Source organism: Aythya ferina, assembly GCF_964211825.1.
Source record: "Aythya ferina genome assembly, chromosome: 2".
NCBI classification, from domain to species: Eukaryota; Metazoa; Chordata; class Aves; order Anseriformes; family Anatidae; genus Aythya; species Aythya ferina.
The window spans coordinates 67,508,723-67,528,940 of NC_140297.1; the positions used below are offsets into that span (position 1 = coordinate 67,508,723).

Genomic DNA, 20,218 nt, shown 5'->3' on the forward strand with positions numbered 1-20,218 from the left:
CTCTTCAAAGGGTAGCAAAGCATGTTTCTGACCTGGGTGAAACATGAAACATCAGATTTAAGAACAGAAATAATTATATCTAGAGACAAAACAAATGGATAGGAGAAAAAGCAGTTGAATAATGTAAAAGCTTGTTTCTTTTAACAAGTCATCACATAGATATTACTCTTCCAAATGGAAGACATGCACAAAGTCCCATACAGGGGTTTTCTACAGTTGTGAAGTGTGAACATTTTTTGATTTGCCCTTGGTTGAAGAAGTTTCCAAACAATGACCTTCCTACAATACCAATTAAAAAAAAAAAAAAAAAAAAGAAAAAGAGAAGTGTTTCTGTACACTGAACCAGATTTTACATCTGATAAGCAAGCATGTCTGAATCCAGGTATATATGAATTCTAGAAGTAACACCTTACCTTTCTCTTTCTTCTTTCTTCATCATCAAGATGCTTTTCCTTTTCTTTCTCAGACTTTTTTTTCTTTTTTTTCTTCTTCTCTTTATGCCGTTCTCGCTCATGATCTGATCTGTCATCATAGTAACTAGAATCATGCCCTGACCCAGAAAGTTCAGTCACTTCACTGCCTCCAACTTTAAGTACCAGTTTTAAAGGTTTTTCCAAAGGCTTGTCCACGTAATCTTAAAAAAAAAAAAAAAAATAAAAAAAATCTTAATAGGGATGCTTCTTCTGGAAGTGCTGTTTACAAGAATCTGCTCTGGTTTGAAAAAGCATGCAATACGTTCAGAGATAAATGCAATTGCAAAGGCTAGTGAATCCACGTTAAGCAGCTACTGTTCATACATTTAATATCCTGACTTCCAAAAACTCAGAAAATACAAGGAACTAGCTCCTTGGCTCTCCATAAAAATATCATAGATACAAGTGTAGTTCTGGCATCCTACTATAAGTGCAAGTGTTAGTGCTTGCAAAACACAAACTGTTTCGAAGCCACAACCAACAGTAACAGTAATTATTTCACTGATTTTTTTTCCTGACAACATTTGAACAGTTTGCTAGAAGCATTTCTTGTATCTGCTAAATGACTAATCTTTCAACACGTCCTCCCACGGAGTAGAACCTCAATTGCTGCACGAGATTCGCAAATACATCTAGAAATGTTCCTTGAGTTGCACAGCACGACAAACGCTTGTCAGAACAAGGTGAAAACTCGTATCACTCGAACACTGATATAGTAACGAAAATCCCTCAACAAGAGCCGTGCAAACCACGAAGACACCCGGGCTCAAACACACCATGACACTTCACGCCAGTGTCCCAGCGCCTGCTCTGTGTCCTCAGCTCGTCTCCCGAGCCGCCATCTGCTTCAGCCCTGTCTCTCCCGCCGAGGGGAGTCCCTGCTCTCAGGGAAACGCTCCACTCAGCACTGCCGTTCCTCCACGCCCAGCGGCTCACCCCCGGAGCGCTCACCCACGCAAACGAAGGCTTCTCCGCTGCGACCCAGCCCACGAAGGGATGCCGAACCCTGCCGACAGCCACGGGGACAGAGACACGTCCTTGAGCACAAGGGGGCGCCCCCCTCTCTCGACCGCTCCCCCTCGCCCCCCCGAATTCTTACCGCTGTACGTGGTGGCAGAGGCCGAGCGCCATTCCGCCTTCTCCGCCTTGTGCTTCTTGTGCTTCTTGCCCATAGCAGAGCCGACCCCACCAACCGCAGGTTCCTTTCTGCCCGGAAGCACTCGAGGCGGAAGGGTTCTCCCCCTCCCCTTTCTGCGAAGGAAGATCCCGGTCAAGGGGAAGGAGGCGGAGCTCTTCTCGCTAGCCCGCCGTTTTGGAAAAAGGCGGTAGTGGTGGCCTGGCGTGTCGGGTTTTCTTCTTCTTTGAGTACGCTGCTCTGTTGCTCTTTGTGTGGCAGAAGCGCAGCCCTCGCAGCGGCCTGCTCACGGAGAGGCTAGAGAAGCTGCTTAGTCCCCTTGCTCCTCTTGCGACCTCGTATTCCCTGCCTGCAGGGCACCGTTTTCGGGGTCCCGCCTGACGTGAGGTGATTTCCTTTCCCCGCTTGTAACGCTAGCCAAGGGAGGAGCAGGAGCCTGCGCCCGCGACGTGTCTTATGTCCCCTGGCCGGTACCGGCATCTGCCGAAAGACGGAGGGAGGTGCTGGTGACTGTGGGTGCTGGTCACCGCGGTGGGCTGGGGGATGCGTGGTTGAGGCACGGTGTTCCTGTGCGAGGAAGGGCTGCTGGTGCCGCTGGTCGTATAATGGTCACTAAAAGTCTGCTTTTTGTGCTTGTTGCTTTTCCTTAGGAGTGAGAAGGATGGACGAAACTGCTGGGGATCTGAAACAAGAGCTCCCAAACACGTGCGATAACATTCAAATACACGTGGAAGTTCATCAAAATTCAATCAGGTCTCTCTTGCCCTTTAGTCTCTGGCAACCTATAGTGAATTTTTAGTTTGAATCAGTAGTGGAAAAAGCCTGTGCACATAAAAACAGTAAAAGAAACATTGAAATGGAATGAACTATGTTGGAAAGGATCTCTGAAATTGTCTTTCCAGCTTACTGCTAAAGGCAGGGCCAATTAGATCAGATTATACAGGGACTTGGTTAATCATGTTTTGAGGTTACACAGTCTCTCTTGACATCTGGTCCAGTGTTTGACCCACCTCCCTCATGCTGGGAAGAATGTTTTCTTGTCTGATTAGAACTTTGCTTGCTGCAGCTTGTGTCTGTTGCCTTTTGTCATTGTGCTGTGCACCTACAAGAGTCTTGGTTTGTGTTCCCTTTACACAATCATGAGTTTCCCCACAGCTGAGATAGCTGGAGGTTGAACAAACCCGTTTCTCTCAGCTTTTCTTTGTGTATCGTGTGATAAAGTCTTACAGTTGTTTTGGTGGCCATCATTTGGACTTGCTCCAGAATATATCTCTTTTACGAGTAGACCCCAAAACTAGACGCTGTATCTAGATGCGGTCTCACAGACAGATGATGAGAAGGAAAGAATCTCTTCCCTTAATATTTAGTCTGCACTCTTGGTAGCACAACCTTTAAAATAAGGTTGGCCTTCTTTGTGGCAGGTGTTTACCACTGACTCACTACCAACTTGTTGCCCCCTAGTGCCTACATGTCTTTTGTGCAAAGCTGCTTTTCATCTCTTTAGCCTCTGTTCTGTACTGCTGTCTGGGTGATAGATACAGAGGCAGAATTTCACATATATTTTTGGTGAACTTCAAGAGGTTCGTGCCAAACCATTATGTCAGCCTGCAGAAGTCTCTATCTGAATGGCAGCCTTGATCTCTTGCATATTGATAGTCCTTCCTGCTCTGGTGTCACCCATAAACATGTTTCAGCTGCATTCTATCCTGTTGTCCAGGGTGTTATCAAAGATGTGAAAACAGTGTTGGTCCTAATTCCCTCACCCCCTTCCTGCCTCACATACTTACTTGCAGCTTCTCTTGGACTACTGATTGTTCCGAGCAGGACAGTCCAACCACCTTGTTATCCATTCATCCTCTCCTTATCTTACTAATTTGGCTATCAGGATACTATGGGTGAGTATGTTGAAGGCCTTGTAAAGATCAAGGTATACAATATCCACTATCATCAGGCTTGAAAAGACAAGATATTGCATTGAAGCTGCAAACTTAACATCCTTCTGGAATCTTAAGATGCTATGCCTTTTCCCTTAGTTTTACTGGAGTTCTTCATATAGCACCCAGAGTTGTCCTTAGAAGTGAAAGCATAACTGAGTTTCCAAGCTAACTAAGCTCAGTCTAGTAGCTTGGCTATGAGTTTCACTATTATTCCTAATGATACACAGTCAGTGTAACTGATTTCTGTTCTCGAAAGCTTTTAGTTTTGTCATTCCAGGTCCCTTGATATGATTGCAAGCAGATCAAATACTCTTCCCTTGCGTGTGCCTTTTAATGCAAAGGTATCAAGCTCGTTGCTTGTGCAAACAAACTGAATCTGATAATTTGTTTCTGTTATAGTGGTGGGTGTTTGTTTTTAAATGGAGGCTGTTTTCTGTGTAGGCTTAGTTTATTAAATAAACTAATAAATAAAGCATTGTGATATTAGTTGCCTTATAAATGTCAGTGTCATAAATAATGCTGTTTCTTTCTTATTAGCACGGCAAAGAAAGAAGATATCAGAATGAGTGTCCTAAAACTGTTGAACAGGCATAACATCGTGTTTGGTGATTACAAGTGGACAGAGTTTGATGATGGCTTCCTTAACAGCAATGTGCAGTCTGTGTCGATTGTGGATACAGAGCTGAAGCTAAAAGAAAGACAGGTATTTACAATCAAGAATGTACAGCCTTGTTCGTAGGTATATGAAATAGTAGGTAGACTTGTGATTGTCTAAGCAAGGTCATATTCCATAAGCAAGGTCTGTAGGAAGAATATCTTTTACTAGACCAACAGGTATAAATGGGAAAAAGTAGCTATGTTTTTTGGTTTACACCCCATAGTAGGAAGAAACAATAGGCTTCAAAGCTGAATGCCAGCTGAGTACTGTGAATTTATGTTCTAATTCACTTTGAAGTGAGAAATATCATAGAATTGTGGAATCATAGAATGTTTTGGGTCGTAAGCAGCCCTTAACGATCACCTGGTTCCAATCCTTCTGCCATGGGCAGGGACATCTTCTAGACCAGGCTTCTCAAAGACCTATCCAGCCTGACCTTTAATACTTCCCAGGCTGAAATATCCACAGCTTCCCTGGGCAACCTGTTTCAGTGCCTCACCACCCTCTGAGTAAAGAATTTCTTCTTAGTTTAAAGCTGTTATTCCTTGTCCTAACACTACACCCCCTGATAAAGAATCCTTCTCTAGCTTTCCTATAAGACACTCTTAGGTACTGGAAGGCTGGAAGGCCATTATAAGGTCTCCCTGGAGCCTTCTCTTCTCCAGGCTGAACAAACCCAACATCTTCAGCCTGTCTTCATAGCAGAGGTGCTCCAGCCCTCATCATCCTTATGACCCTCTGGACTGTCTTGAACAAGTCCATGTCCTTATGGTGAACACAGTATGAACTCAGCTGAACACAGTAATATGATTTATTAAAAGTCTTTTTATATCTATTCTAGCCTATTGACTTGAGCAAAAGCAGTCTTTCCATTCACATTTTTCATCTGAATGAAGAAGGGCCAAGCTCTGAAAACCTGGAAGAAGATAATGAAGATATTGTTGCAGCTAACCACTGGGTGCTACCTGCAGGTACCCACCCATCTGATAATTCTGGAAGGTCCAGAGAAATTACAATGAAATAAAATCTTGGAAAGGCTAAAAGTGTTTATAGGGCTACCATTTAAAGGTATTATGTGTATCGGCTGTAGTAACTTTTTCCTTTGTGGGTGGAGCCAATAAATATGGCCTTTCTTTTTTTATGGTTTTGACTGAGCTACAGGTGGTTCCACAAAATGTCAATTCTGCAATATTTGTGGTTGGAAGTCACTGATCTTGTGAAATAAATCCTGAAAACATATAGTCAAAATCACAAGCATGCAAATCTTTAACCCTATGGGCAGCATTCCAAACTTTCATTTGTATACCTGCAAGAAACTCCTAATTTTAAATACTGGCTTTCCAAAGCCCACTACAGGCTTCCAGCCTCCAAGACAGTGATGCTCTTAATTTTTCAGACTTCAATGTCTGTACAAAAGCTTTACTGGAAACGCAACAGAACAGGCACAGGAATGGAAGTGACTTTGAACTTGATTCTTTCCAGGTGTCTGATTCTTTCATCTATTGCTTTTCTTTTTTTTCTTTTTTTTTTTTTTCCCTGTGAAAATTGATGTTTGAAGTAATTTTAGTGTGCTTTCTATGTGCCTGTATTGAAAACCGTGTAGTCTGGGGAAAAAAACTGAGCTTTTAAACAAATAATACTATCTTGAATTTCTTTTGAGAACTTAATACAACTGTTCATAAAGTTACATACTATCAACCTATTGCAATGAAAATCACAAGTTTTTGTTTAGATATGTAGTTGATAGATATACTGTTGGTGCTACTGTCAGCAACTGTTATTGTGTTTTCAGTAAACTTGCAGATTATTTTTCTCTGTCCCTAAAGAAAATAATTTTCCTAGAGAGGGAAACGTGAAGCTTACTTCACATGTACGAAGTATGCTTTTCCCCTAGATAGGAACAAAGAAGCTGAAGAGATTTAGAGTCCTCGAAGTGTTTTCTGGAAAGAAGAATAAGGCCTTCCGCTGCAACAAAGCATGGCCTGCCTTTTAGTGCTGCCTAATGCTTGGGCAAGTTGCCTTCTGTATCCGGAAAGAGAAGTACAAGTGTAAGCTTGAGTTCGAGGAGTGATTCTGTGACATTTCTTGCTCCTTTTATGTTGTGGATAGCCAAAGTATTAAGAACGTTTCTCTTTGGGAAGAATTCTGTCTGGTACTTTGACATAATTCTCATATTATTGTGGTTTATAATTCATCACAGTCTTTTTTTTTTTTTGCTTTCTTCTGCTGTAAGGTAAGAAAACAAATGCTGCTGTAAGAAGAAAACAAATTTCTAGCTAATTGCTAGAAATGATTAATACCCCAAAATCACAACTAATTTTTTATACGTTATTCAACTACGTGCTTCTTTATTTTCTTCCTTTACATGCTCATGTAAAATACATAAATAAATAGCTGAGTATAACTTTGGGAGTAAAACCTTCTCCCAGCCCAACTTTTTGCAGCTCTTTAACTTGGGAAAATACAGCCAGCTACCTCTCCAGTTCAGGATGGAAATAAATATTTGAATAGACAAAATGAAATACTGATTTTTTTCTTTCTTGTCAAGGTTTTATAGAAAACTGATAGAAGGTTGAAGAAGAATAATTTCCACTCATGATTATTCAAGGAACTACAGTATTCAAGGAACTACAAGTTAAAGTTGTCTGTTAAAAAGTAGAGTTTGCTTTTTGAGAAAAATCATACATATATTTTTTTCCATATACTTTCGTTGTTCTCATAGCTCTGTTCTTGATCCTTAATTTTAGTTGAGAATAATTTGAAAACTGCTTTGCACTGCAATGATAGATTACAAGTTCTTGGACTGATTTACCTTAAACGGATGTGTAATGTATTGCTTCCACAGCTGAATTTCATGGCCTTTGGGAAAGTCTTATATATGACACTGAAGTAAAATCACATGTAAGTAGAAAATTAATAACAATTAAAATTGCTTGAGGAGAAATAAGAGTTTAAGTGTAGACTGTTTGAAGTTGTTACATCCTTTGGAAAAGTTATTTGGAAATAACAAACTTGAGAAAGATTTCTTATGTCTGCTTATTACAGTTCTACATTATGAAGGGTAGTGTAGTGTTAGCCATTTTGCAAAGCTTTACATTGTTGTCAAAAATTTCTGTGTAATTTTTGGTACTTCGGTGCTTTTCTGATGTATCCTTAACAAAGGAAGATGGAACTGATGTTTTGAGACTAAATATCATATCTCAAGAGGTGTATGAGTAGGTATGACTGTGAAGTCTGCTTTGCAAAAAAAAAAATTCTCAGTTTCCATGTTAAAAGCTTCAGTGAAGGCCATTCCACAAATTAGAATTAACTTCTTCAGATATGTTAGCTTATTTAAAACAAAACAAAACAGTTAAAATCAGAAGTTTAACCTCTGGAGGTGTTGTTTTAGTAGCTACGTACAAATTCTTAGAATAATTTCACTTTTGCTTTAGACATGTTAAGCATCCTGCCTCAAAGAAAGTAATGAATGTTCTCTGTAATGGGAGTAGAAATTCACTTGATTATAATACTGCACGTTTTCAAAAGACTGATTAATCGTATGCTTTCCTAGAAGGGGAGAAGAAAATTGGTGGAAAAATTAACTCCAAAGAGGCCTAGAAAAACGTATGCAGCATTCTTTGAAATCGGTTCTGTATTGTGAAGGTCCTAAGAGATCTGTTGTATAACAGGTGTGAGTTTTTTAATGATAAGGAAATTTGGTGGCTTGGTATCACTAAAAGGGAATAGTGTTTCTCTCAGCTATATTATTGGTGCTTCCCTTCTATTGGCATTCTTGTTACCCTTGCAGTTAACTAATTGAGGAAACACAAACACAAAACGTCCAACTTATTGTGTGATGGGCTGATTGCCACCTGTTTTTGTCCCAGGAATTGGTTCAGTGCAACAAAACTGGCAGGTGCAGTTAGGTGGAGGAAAATGGGAGTTGGTCTGTGTGCTTCTGGCAGCAGCGAGCCGATTGGTTTAGTTGTAATGTGAATCTGCAGTGTTACCGTTCATACAAATGCACATTGAATGATTTGACGAGAGCAAGTGCACTCCCATTCAAGTGCTGGTAAGGGATCCAGAAGAAACAAAACTGTTCCGTGGGGTCATTTTCTAGCTTGAAGATTCTGTGCTTTCATTAGAGGTTGTGATGATAACTCCAAGAATTTGTAGAACTGTAACCTGAAATTAAATAATTGTGATGTGAGTAAAAGTCACAAGTGACTCAGTTGCTCTTATGACAGCATTTCATAAATTGTTTATTATGCCTATTTAAAAGAAAAAAAATGCTTCTGTGTCAAGTTTTTGGGCACATGTAACTAATTTACTAGCTTGTTTATAACACCACAGATACACTATTTTCACTTAAAGCTTTATAATCATAAACTCTGTAACAAAACATTTTAGTGCTTGTTCATTTGTAAAGTAAACATCAATGAACATATCAGCGCTTGTCTGATTTATGGAACTGCTTTCCAAATCATCTGAGAAATGACAAGACTCTAGACTTACTGATGTAATAAATAACTGAGTAGAACACTGACTGTAAGGGTATGTTGGTAGAACAAGAAGTGCTAGCTTTCAATGACTAAAAATGGAACTAGTTAACTTCTGTAGAAGTTGCTGTGATGAATTGTCACTTAAACTGTGGAACTGGCTGGTTATGGTTGGACTTTGCAGACTGAAATGATTCCTGTTAAGTTTTAAAATATTACATTGACAGATTGATGCTATTGGCAAATATGCTGAGTGAAGTTCAGGGTGTTTTTTTGTTGTTGTTTTGTTTTGTTTCTGCTCCTTAATTGTTCCATTCTGTGGCATGGGTTATTTCAGGAATACTATTTATTGTCTTATTTATGTTAAATGGAGCACAATACAGGTAATGATAATACAAAACAAAATGATATCAGGTGTTAGAGGTAATAATCAGTATTCATTCACACCTCAGGTTCATATTCATTTAATGGAAAGAGTTCTCTACTGGCTTACTCTAGATAATGAAGTAATTTTGTATTTAGAAATAAGCATTCAAGGAAGGTACATGCAACTTTGCTTTTTTGGAACCTACAAACCAATCTACACATTACTTACAGTAGCTGATACAAATGCTTCAATAGAAAGCAACTAAATTTGACAGCAAATGCTTTGTTTGATGGGTAGACTACAGCACACTAAACAGATGTGTACCTGTAATAAAAGTTAAACAGAAACCAGAGTCTGATTCTCTTACCCTCTGTGCTTGGGCAGCTCGTGAATTAAGTACACACTCGAAGTGGGAGAGTAGAAAATGAAAATAATTTAACTTCTATAAAAGCATTTAATTTATTCATGTAAAATCTCTAGACTCCATTTGTGCTCAGTAAATGCTATTCTTTTTCCCAAGGGCAAGGAGGAAATGAATTTCCAACCTTCGCAGAAGGAAACTGGGACTTGGTCTGAGAGATTTAAACTCAATGAATTTTTTGTTGTTTGGTTTTTGTTTTGTTTTTGTTTCTGTTTGAGTACATGATAGAGATAACTAGGAGACTGTCCATTTGTAATTGTATTTGCTGACCCATCTCTAATTTGTGTCTTTTTTCCCCCCCAACCCTGGTCTTCAATTAGTTACTTGATTATGTGACAACAACATTACTATTTTCTGACAGAAATGTTGACAGCAACCTGATATCATGGAACAGAGTTGTTTTGCTGCATGGTAAGAATTATCTGTCTTAAAACAAGTTGATTCATTGGCCATCTGTTTATATTTTCCTTCTGAAGAACTTGTATAGCAGTTCTTATGTTTAGCAAAATTATATACGTGTTCTTGTGTTATAGCAGCTGTGCTTTTAGATGCATTATAATGCAGTACAAATTTAGAAGAAAAGTGATGTCATAATCAAATTAGTATTCACATCTACTAGGTTTTGCAGGAACTTTGTTGACACATTATAAATTTTATAGTTCGTGTTTTTAATTTTCATTTTTAAGTGATACTACTGCTTTTGTATAAAGTGCAAAAAATGTTGTAGCTACTGAGCACATTAGGAACCAGTGTAGTTACAGTTCTTCCGCAATATTAAAATTCATTAATTATGGCTTTATTACAAATACTTTTGAGGAAACTGCAAAATTGATCCAAGTGTTCTGTTATTAACAGTATATTATATTGTCCAGTATAAAGGCAGTACCTTCACTTATTTCGTTAGCACTATTTCACTTAAGTTGTAGTGTTCAATCACTCCTACTTTACTGTGGAAGTGATACCATAAATGAGATGGACATCAGCTGAATTCATTTTGTTGCATATTGCAGCATGTTATTGATTAATTGCAATTTTGTCATCCAGACTGGTATTCAAAAAACTAAAGGTCATAGTGGAAATGTTTGTTACGAGTGTATTTGTTTATGAGTGTATTTGTTGTGATTCTACTTAAGTTATAATATTTAACACATCTAGTTCAATGAACTATTTAAAATCAATATTTTCTTCCTTGGTTATTTATTAGTTTAGAAGATGCAGGATGTCTTTGTTTGGAAAGCTATTTATTTTAGACTGTTGACAATATATCTATTATAGATACATTTAATGTTGGTAATGGGCTCTTTATTGTGATCACAAAGAAGTTAATACTGGGAAACCTAAAATTCTTGTAGTGCAAAATACAACATTTATGATACAATGGTGTTACTGGCTTTGAATGGAAATACTGTCAGCTGGTTGCTGTCATCCATTTGTTTAGCATCCACAAATCAATCTCCATACGTTCATGTTCTGTTTAAATATGTTTGTCTGCTTGGAGAAATCTGTATGGCTCTTCTATAGGGCCTCAAGCTATATTCAAAAGGTTTGTCCTGTAGCACACTTCCTAAGATGCTCTGGGCTACCCCAGTATGTAGATTCTGGTAAAGTGAACAGCTGATCAAACTGGGCATAGTGGATTTCTGTTTTTGCATGTTAGAAGGGTATGTTTTAGGAAGTTTAAGCAAAGCACAGATTTTTTGAGAATGTTAACAAGCATAAGCCTTGCTAGGGTGAAACACTTTTCTCTTGTAGAATTTGATTATTTTAATTCTATGGTGTCTGTGTACAAGCTGTTATACGTATCATATACATAGCATGTTATACATAATCATAATTTACAACATAAAAATTAAAAGCTGACAACAGAGCACAGCTCTAAAATTGTAGTGAGTAAGCAAAGTTCTCAAAAGACCCTTATGTTCCCAATCCTGTCTCCTGTAATGCTGCAATTAGTGTTGTAATGAAATACAGTAATTAAAAAGATGTTAGGTGTCATTAATAATCTGTTGCAGATTCTGTGTAATATATTGTATGAATTTTATTTGAATTCAGGCCCTCCTGGAACTGGCAAGACCTCTCTCTGTAAAGCATTGGCTCAGAAGCTGACAATACGGTTGTCGTACAGGTGATCTTTTTGGAAATTCTTCACTTTAATTTATTGTTTTTAAATGTTATTTTTTAATAGCCCAAAGATGCTTAATACTTGATTTCAAGTAACTGGTGCCAAGTGCTAAGGTTCGTAGCTCTAGCTTGGCAATAAAATTAATCTGATATAAAAAAAAAAAGACTAGCTATGGTGTTATAAATCCTTTTAAAATGTCTAATTATTTGAGCCAAGTTAGAAAAAACAAATTCAAGTGGCAGTATCATCATTTATTCATGCTAGTATTGTACATTTGTGAAGAATAAAGGATCACAGGTTATTATGCCTGCTATTTGAATCTTCACGATTAATAAAACTTGATTTTATTAGGTAGTGATTTTGGTGCCAGTTTGTTTTATACTTGAACTGTCTGAATGCCACAGTCAGCAGAAGTCAGTCTATATATCAGACAAGTAGAGGAGTTAACCGTAAGCTTCTTTGCAACGAATAGCTAAATAAAAATGCTTCACATGGTAAATAAGCTTCATGCTTTTATACATGCTCTTACTTGCTATACTAAACAAAATCTTCCAAGAATGATGCCAGTAACATGGAAACGGTTTCCTAAACTATATGGAAATAGCAACCAAAACCCTTCTAATGAAGGAATCCTGATAGCAGTTTAATGTGAAAAATTCTAGTGCGACATGTTTCTGGAAGTTATAATTAAAAACAAAACGGGTGTTATGTTTTTAGAACTAAGTAATTTAAACTACTAATTCACAAAATTCCAGGCTTGAAATGGAGAGAGTGAGACTTACGGAAGTTACTGATATCACTGACTTTTATTTACAATGCAACAGAATTGACGCTTCTTTTTGCCTTCCTAATTTAGGTATAAGTATGGACAGTTAATTGAGATAAACAGCCATAGCCTTTTCTCTAAATGGTTTTCTGAGGTAGGTATTGATTTAGCTTATTAAGTGGACTCTGTTTTATTATAAGCTACACTGTAATCTGTTGAGCTTGGTTCGTAAAATAGGTTTTTGCACCAGAAGTTATTCAGGATACTTAATGTGTTTGAAAACACTTAAATAGAAGCTATGATAGTGCCTTACTTAGAAGAACAATAATAAAAAGCCTACAGAGTTTTCCATTCTTAAATTTGGAAAGACTTGGAAAGTGATGTGGTATGGGATTAGTTAAACATATGTATATGGTCTCTTTCTAGAGTGGCAAGCTCGTAACCAAGATGTTCCAGAAGATTCAAGAGTTAATTGATGACAAAGATGCTCTTGTATTTGTACTAATCGATGAGGTATAATTCTAATAGTATTGACGTACATTAAAACTTAGCAGAAAGTAAATTATGGGTAGGAAAGTGTGATAATTCTCGAAGTGTAATAAAATCATATTTAGGCTTTTTTTTTTTTCAAATAAGTTACATAATTTTGTGCAGAGGAGTAAATTTTAATCTAAACTGGCGGATTTGAGAGATTTGGGAAGGACACGATGTGATTTAACAGACAAATTCCAGTTGAAAATTAAGCAAAACCTTTTTTGGTGCCATTTATCTTGCTGCTGTGTCTTTATAAATTGAATATTGTTTTAAGCTTCTAAATAGCCTGGATTTGTATTAACAGTGCTCTTTCTAGAGTTGTGAAGTTCTAAAAAGAATTCATTTGATTTCAGTTAATTGTCTCATTTCTCTGAACGGTCTTGTACTTATGTATTAAATTGCTTATGTGTACTTTATTAGCTTTTTTGTGTTGGAGTTCCTATGGGGAAGCTTGTTTTAAATTTGATTTATTTGTTTTGTTCTTTTTATTTCCCAGAAATTAAATTGCTGAAAACTAATTTTTCATTTACTTAATTTACTGAAACAGACCTTGCTATCTGAACAGGGATTTCACTTATTACATTTTGCTTCCTTGACATTCTTTTCTCTCTTTCCCTAAATTCCTACTTAACAAAAGATTTTGAAGGCAAAATTTCAGATACTATTCTCAAGAACCTGGAGATGTATTGTATTATTTGCTTGCTGCCAGCATTCCAGATATGCAATGTTTTGTGTGGGTGCTTTTTTTGTTTGTTTTGGTTTTGTAGGTGGAAAGCCTCACAGCAGCTCGCAGTGCCTTCAAGGCAGGCACAGAGCCTTCAGATGCTATTCGTGTGGTGAATGCTGTACTGACACAAATAGATCAGATTAAAAGGTAAATTTATGTTATTACAACAGCGAAAGGTAACTGACAACTTCATGATTCCTGCTAAATCTTAATTTCCAGTTAGAATACTAATCCTAATTGGTTAATGAAACAATTTGTTAATGGTGCTAATTATGAAAAGAAATTAGAGTAATCCACTAGAATATTTTGCATGTGAATAGGTGAACAAATGTGGATTTGATAATCTGCGGATAATATAATTCCATTAAAGCTGGGGAGAGATATAGCACAGATGGTCATAGTAACTGCTTCGGAGGGATAAGAATAAGATCAATGAAGAATGCATTCATCAGTAACAGCTCCTAGATGTTAGTCTCAAGCAGATGTGTACAGCATTTGGCTTAGAATCAATCACTAACAGTACTTGGTCCACTTCATGTGCTGGATTTAGTGCAGCACATCTCTTGTTTTTTTCCTGCCACTTCCTTTACTTTGTGGGCATACTTGGCTCTGTTTGCAGAAAGAAAGGTGCCCTGGTATTTTTTGCCCTGTCTTTCTGCTAATTAAAAGCAAGTGGCTTATTCAGCCGTACAGTTCACAGGCTTCATCTAAATATAGCTGTGATTAAAATTTTTGTTTCGGTATTTGTTAGAGTGAGTTGAAGCTCATTCTAACGTCATACACAGTAGAATGTATCACGTTAGCCGTTAAACTAAATACTTTCTACTGAATTGAAATCAAGAGCATATAGATAAGAGATTCAAATTTACAAGCCTTTGTTTTGTAAACCTATTCATGGCAGAAACTATACTGGTAGACTCTCTTCATAATAAATAGTTCTATCACTAATAGTTATATCACTTCTAAAGCAAGGTTAAAAACTATGGATGCTTGAGAAATAGCTGAAAGAAAGAGACAATGCATTGAAATAGATTAGTGACTGACTTGAGACCATTGTATCATTTAATGTAATTGCTAGCTGACAAAAGTGATGTGACTGCTTATTGCATGAGATGGCTTGAGTTGTAAGAAGGATGGCATCAATTTGCCAGTGCCAAGAGGAGATAATTATTGAGCATGTAACCTAAAAATCTGCTTTTATCTTGAAGGTATCCCAATGTAGTTATCCTGACTACTTCAAATATTACGGAGAAAATTGACATGGCCTTTGTAGACAGGGCTGACATAAAGCAATATATTGGCCCTCCATCCACTGCAGCAATATTCAGAATATATCTTTCTTGCTTGGAAGAGCTGATGAAGGTAATATTTTGAAAGCAGAACTGTAAAACATCATATTTTAATAAAGTTAATATATGCATCAACCTTCCTAAATAACAAAACCACAAAAAAATGATTCCTTCTCTGTATTACCACTCTTATTGTAGAATTTAATTATGAATGTATTTTTAAGTAAAAAAAAAAAAATAAATAAAAAAACAACAGTGTGTAATTTTGTTTTCTAGTGTCAAATAATATACCCTAGACAGCAGCTCTTGACGCTCAGAGAGTTAGAGATGATTGGCTTCGTAGAAAATAATGTGTCAAGGTTAAGCCTTCTACTAAAAGAAATCTCAAGGTAATATTTTTTGAAATTCTGCTTGATATATATATAAAGGAGTTGTGGAATTATATCTCAAAATAATTGAATTAGATAATAGCTAGATTTCTGAAACATCTCAGTTGTGTTTTATTTATTTATTTATTAATATTGTTGGGGTTAGAAAAAAACTTCCAGCAGACAATAAGTGGAAGCAATCAGGATTGGCAAACATTTTTTGGCCTCAAACCTGGCTTGACTTAGTGCTGCTTCTGGTTTCTGCTCTACTCTTTAAAGTTCTTTAAATTGCTGCCTGAATTAATGAGATTCCTGAGGTTTTGGTGGATATTGTGATTTGTAATGCAGTTTATTGGAAATAGCCTTGGCCTTATTTCCTGCCAAGAAAGTGTCTTGGAATACCTCGCAATCCAGTAGGCAGCAAGATTTAAGTGGTCAGAAAAAAAAGGGAATGAAGTGTAAGCAGAGAGTGTTACAGTTATCTGAGTATGCTAGTAAAGGAAATGTTTTCTCTGCAGCATAGCAATTCTTGAAACAATAAAACTATATTCACAATATTGAGCAATATTTTTTTCCAAAGTGCTGGTCTCTATGGACCAAGTAAAATAACATTCAAGACAAAATTTGTTTTTGTTCTTCCCCTTTCCATTCCTGAAGTATGTGTAATTTCTACTTAAACTGGGTTCTACATACACAGAGGGGTGCTAGGAGGAGAGAGACTGAGTCTTATATCAAGTAGGTGAAGTAGAATGTGTATGTAAATTGTGGGAATCAATGGACTGCATTAGCAGTGAGGTCCAACCTTTAAAATAAATTTATCAAGTCCTTCCGAGTGTGTATGGAAGGTTATATCTATACTATACGCTTTCAGTGTAGATATTCCCCCCCATATTCATGAGATACATCATGCTTTTCCCATCACTGTGATGTAAGCTTTAGGCAGGCAAATAAAGGATATTTCTCTATCCTTGTTTGCTTCTTTGTACCATGTGGCCTCCCACACATTTGTCTGTTCATGTCCAGCTTCTGCTAAAAAACCTGCAACTGAGCTCCTTATTACTAGGTATTTTGATTTGAGTTAATTTAGAGGAACTTATGGGGCAAGCACAAATAAAGGAAATTTCATCTTTTAAGAGTAGATATGTAGCATTTAAGCAGTGCTTGTGTTTGTTTTATTACAGAAGAAGTGAAGGTCTTAGTGGCCGTGTCCTGAGAAAACTTCCTTTCCTAGCACATGCACTTTATATTCAAGTAAGTCTATTCTACTCTGTATATCTTGTTTTGGGTTTGATTTGGAGGCAGGTGGGAAGACATTTGGACACTAGTGTGAAGTGAAAGATTGGTCCTAAAACATTTTGCTAATCTAAAGGACACTATTTCTACCAAGTTCTAGAATGAAACAGTCTGTGCAGCCCATAATTTAAAAGGAGATCAAAGAAGACTGATTTCACAACTGATATGTTGTGATAGAACACTGATATTTCTTCTCTGAGGCTTTGTTGCTAAAATAAAACCTTGTCTTCATAAATAATGCATATTTGTTCAAACATTAGAGGTAAATCCACAGTAATATTGATTGACTCAGGACTTTGCATAGCTTGACTTTGACTGTAGAATGCTAGCTGGTTTAAAACAAAACTTCAGGTTTTTATTTTTTTAAATTTTGAGCATTTTGTACCATGGAAGTCAAATAGTTCCCTTTCAAATGCTGTGCTTTGTATGTAAATTTTTATGCATGTCTATTGCCGTGGTGGGTCTAACAGAATGTTTTTTGTTGTTTTTTTTTTGTTTGTTTGTTTTCCAGTCCCCCAGTGTTACAATGAAAACATTTCTTCAGGCTCTTTCACTTGTAGTAGACAAGCAATTCGAAGAAAGAAGGAAACTTACAGACTCTGTGTGATAGTTTAGTGTTCTATACTTTTCTGCATTATTACCTTTGAAAAGTACGTACTTATTGCAAAGAAACAGTGCAGTTGTTACGCATATGTAAAACAGATTGTCAACACCTTAAAAAAACTGGAATGCCTAATCTAGTTTTTCAAAACATTCATTAATAAACAATTTTTACAGCACACTTTGCTCTTTCATTTCAAATGCAGTGAGACAATTGGAAGCTGACTTTCAGGAAGAGTTTTTATGTTACTTGCAGTTATTAAAAGTGAGCAGAATTTCGTTTCTCATTTCTTAACTTTCTGTGCATGCATCAGTTCTTTTATTTCCAGTTTATTTCAAATTCTAAAAGAATAGAAATTCAGTGTTTGTTGTGTGCACTAATGCACTGATAATTACTACTGAAATAATAATGAAACTAGAAAAAACCTGAAGTGCTCACTTGGTAGTCCAGCCCTTCTATACTGACGTGTTTTTACCCTGAAACTTAATATATCAAGTGTTTTTTTTTTGTTTGTTTGTTTGTTTTTGTTTTGTTTTTAATTATTATTATTTATACCGGCTTCAGAAGTTTAAGCTCAAGAGATCATTTAACTGGATTTTTACAATACTGCTTTTTTGTGTTGCTGCAAATAGACCATCACTCACTGAAAGGCAACTAAAATGTGTAACAAAGTTTCTTCTAAATGAATGAAGGTTCTTTTTTGTTTGCTTGGTTTGTTTGTTTTTTTTAAAATGTAGATATGACATCAAAGTTATTCAAAGATCGAAGCTGAAATTTCTAAGTGATGAAGTATCCTTTATTGTCAGCGCTGGATGCACGGGGGATCCTTCCACCTAACGTGCATGCCCGAAGTAACAAACTATCTCATATTTATACAGCAAAACAATGAATATTCTATTAACGCCTATGCATATTCATTACCCAAACCCACTTATTCTCGCTTCATACGCTAATTAGCTTATCAGTCCTTGCTTACACAAAGCCTCCCAAGAAAAAGGGTCTTCGGGATGTGGGCAGTGGTCTTTGGGAGGAAGACCATAAGTCTTCCTCATGATGTACTTTTCACCTTTTGCTAAAGAATGCCAAGTTGGCTGAAGTTATCTCAAGTTTCAGCCTAACTGAGGGTCAACAGATAACGGGATGTTTCAATTAACAAGATGCTTCAACAAGAAGGTCGACAGATAACAAGATGTAGTATATTTTGTTCTCATTAATTTTTAAGCACAAGATTTATTCTATCCTCAAGTAAGTTTATACAATATCAAAAGTTACAAATTGTCTATGGGGTAGTAAATAGTTTGTAGTGGGAAAAAAAAGTATCTAGTCTCTAAAGGGCCAGAGACAACTTTTATGTTGTAATTACATATCATATATAATACTGAGTACAAAACTGACAATTCTTCATTTTCTTTTACTATTACAAGCATTTCATCTTCAGTCAGTTGAAAGAATGAAATGGAAGGGAGTTTCCAGAGTAGTAGCTGAATTTCCCTTAAACAAAGATAAAATAGTGAGCTTTAAGTACATGTTATGCAGTTAATGCACACCTCCTAACCATTAGTATTAGAAATATTCTAATGATGCTATGTTTCCTTACTTTTATATCTTTTAAAGTCAATGTTACAGTATACTTTTATAAGATGAAAGATTTGGTCATGAGCTATTTTCATTGAGTTTTCAGTGCATCAAGAATCTTATGTTCTTCTGACTTGGTATCAGTTTAGTGGTGATATTGGTGGTAGGGGGAGGGCTGAACCAGATGATCTTGGAGGTCTTTCCAAACCTTAATGATTATGATTCTATGATCCTATATAGAGAGCTTGCTTCTAAATCTTAAAGACACTAGATGGCAAGCATGAATCCTTAAGTTTTAGCAGTCATCTAAATGCTGACTGAAACTCTTAAAAGCCAAAATGAGCAAGAGTTGGCTGCAGTGAAAATATCATATTTAAAGTGGTAATTTTAATGTATTGTAACAACTTAAATCTTTAGACTTAGCCTTAGAGAAAGGGATATTATGGTGATGCAGTGGAAACTCAGTAACCGAAGTTATTAAGCAGGTATTCTTTATTAGGGTGCTGGGGGTGGGAGAGGGGAATCGTTATGCCTAACACACACACCAAGGGTTACTGGCAGTGTGCTTATATTAGTAGGACAAATTTCCTCTAAGTCTCTTGCATATTCATAAGGTCTCAGAAGTATCATTAACATAGGTTCTCACCCCTATTTGCATGCATACTGGAGTTTTTGGGTGGTCTTCCAGCATACTCTGGTGTTTTTTTTGTTGAAGGCCAGAAGTCTTCCTCACTGCTAATCTTCTGACCTTCCCTGTCTTTGACAGACTTCAGCAGTCAAGCCAATTCTTGCTGGTTCCATTATCTATGCATATAGTCTTTTACTCCCTTATCTTTGGAGTCATCCTGTCCTTGTGGTTAACATACAATTACAGTAGCTAAGACCTACAGAATCAACATCCTTTATCTTGTTCCCTGTCTCAATGGGTTATAGAATGTTTCAAAAAATGCCTATAGAAGCACTGTAATTACAGAATTTTGATGAAAATAAGTTGTTGCAGAACTTCATTCAAAGTTGAAAAAGTTTACCCAACATGGCAGAAGTTACTTGGTATGGAAGTTCAAGCATCTCATTCACAGGGAGGTAGGTCTTGAAAAATCTGAGATCTATGTCACTGTAAGTTTATGTGATGAAAAACAAGGTTGCCTATGACTTACACCATGCGTGCCTTTAATGTGTGGTGAGGGAGGGCTGGGAAACTGTCAGAAGTGCACCAACAGTGTCCAGTGTGGGAATAGAAATGTTGTTTTTGCAGTTACATTGTTTAGAAGGAAGGAATGTGGTACTGAGATATGCTTACAGTGATAAGAAAGCTTAGCAGGCGACCTTGTAAAATGCAGACAACCAGACTCCTTAGGACAAGTAGGTGAAAATTATGGTGTCAAGTCAGATAAGTGAAGAAACATTACCACTTCAAGCAGTAAAAATGTCAAAAGAAATTTGAAATTTAACAGGCCGGCGACTGAAGGCC

At 36.8% G+C, this 20,218-nt stretch overlaps 2 protein-coding genes across 10 annotated transcripts in view; one reads left to right on the forward strand and one right to left on the reverse strand.

Moving 5' to 3' along the window:
* The window catches only part of BRD9 (bromodomain containing 9), a 27,252-nt gene extending 25,457 nt beyond the window's left edge, over positions 1-1,795 (reverse strand). For all 8 annotated transcript variants that reach the window (XR_014690455.1, XM_084511622.1, XM_084511621.1 and 5 more), the window contains exons 1-2: positions 1,573-1,795; positions 414-634 (exon numbers count right to left, since the gene is read on the reverse strand). Coding sequence is in view for 7 of the 8 variants with exons in the window: in XM_084511622.1 (XP_084367748.1) it covers positions 414-634; positions 1,573-1,645 (294 nt within the window). In the remaining variant the exon portion in view is untranslated. The remainder of the gene's footprint in view (positions 1-413; positions 635-1,572) is intronic.
* TRIP13 (thyroid hormone receptor interactor 13) lies at positions 1,578-17,350 on the forward strand. Of its 2 annotated transcripts, XM_084511628.1 has the most exons (14): positions 1,578-1,995; positions 2,259-2,361; positions 4,083-4,248; positions 5,045-5,174; positions 7,049-7,104; positions 9,793-9,883; positions 11,525-11,597; positions 12,451-12,514; positions 12,787-12,873; positions 13,662-13,768; positions 14,830-14,983; positions 15,187-15,299; positions 16,460-16,529; positions 17,083-17,350. In XM_084511628.1, the coding sequence occupies exons 2-14, from the start codon at positions 2,270-2,272 to the stop codon at positions 17,176-17,178; spliced, it is 1,299 nt and encodes a 432-aa protein (XP_084367754.1). In that variant the 5' UTR covers positions 1,578-1,995; positions 2,259-2,269; the 3' UTR covers positions 17,179-17,350. The 2 variants fall into 2 exon arrangements, with proteins under 2 accessions (XP_084367754.1, XP_084367755.1); XM_084511629.1 differs by lacking the exon at positions 12,787-12,873 and having other exon boundaries at positions 1,762-1,995.
* The last annotated feature ends 2,868 nt before the right edge of the window (positions 17,351-20,218 follow it).

Excerpts from the sequence above, each read along its gene's own strand:
- TRIP13 (XM_084511628.1), top strand. The coding sequence starts at position 2,270 with ATGGACGAAACTGCTGGGGATCTGAAACAAGAGCTCCCAAACACGTGC. Across the intron at positions 5,175-7,048 it reads CCACTGGGTGCTACCTGCAG|CTGAATTTCATGGCCTTTGG; the intron begins GTACCCACCCAT and ends TTGCTTCCACAG. Across the intron at positions 7,105-9,792 it reads ACACTGAAGTAAAATCACAT|TTACTTGATTATGTGACAAC; the intron begins GTAAGTAGAAAA and ends GTCTTCAATTAG.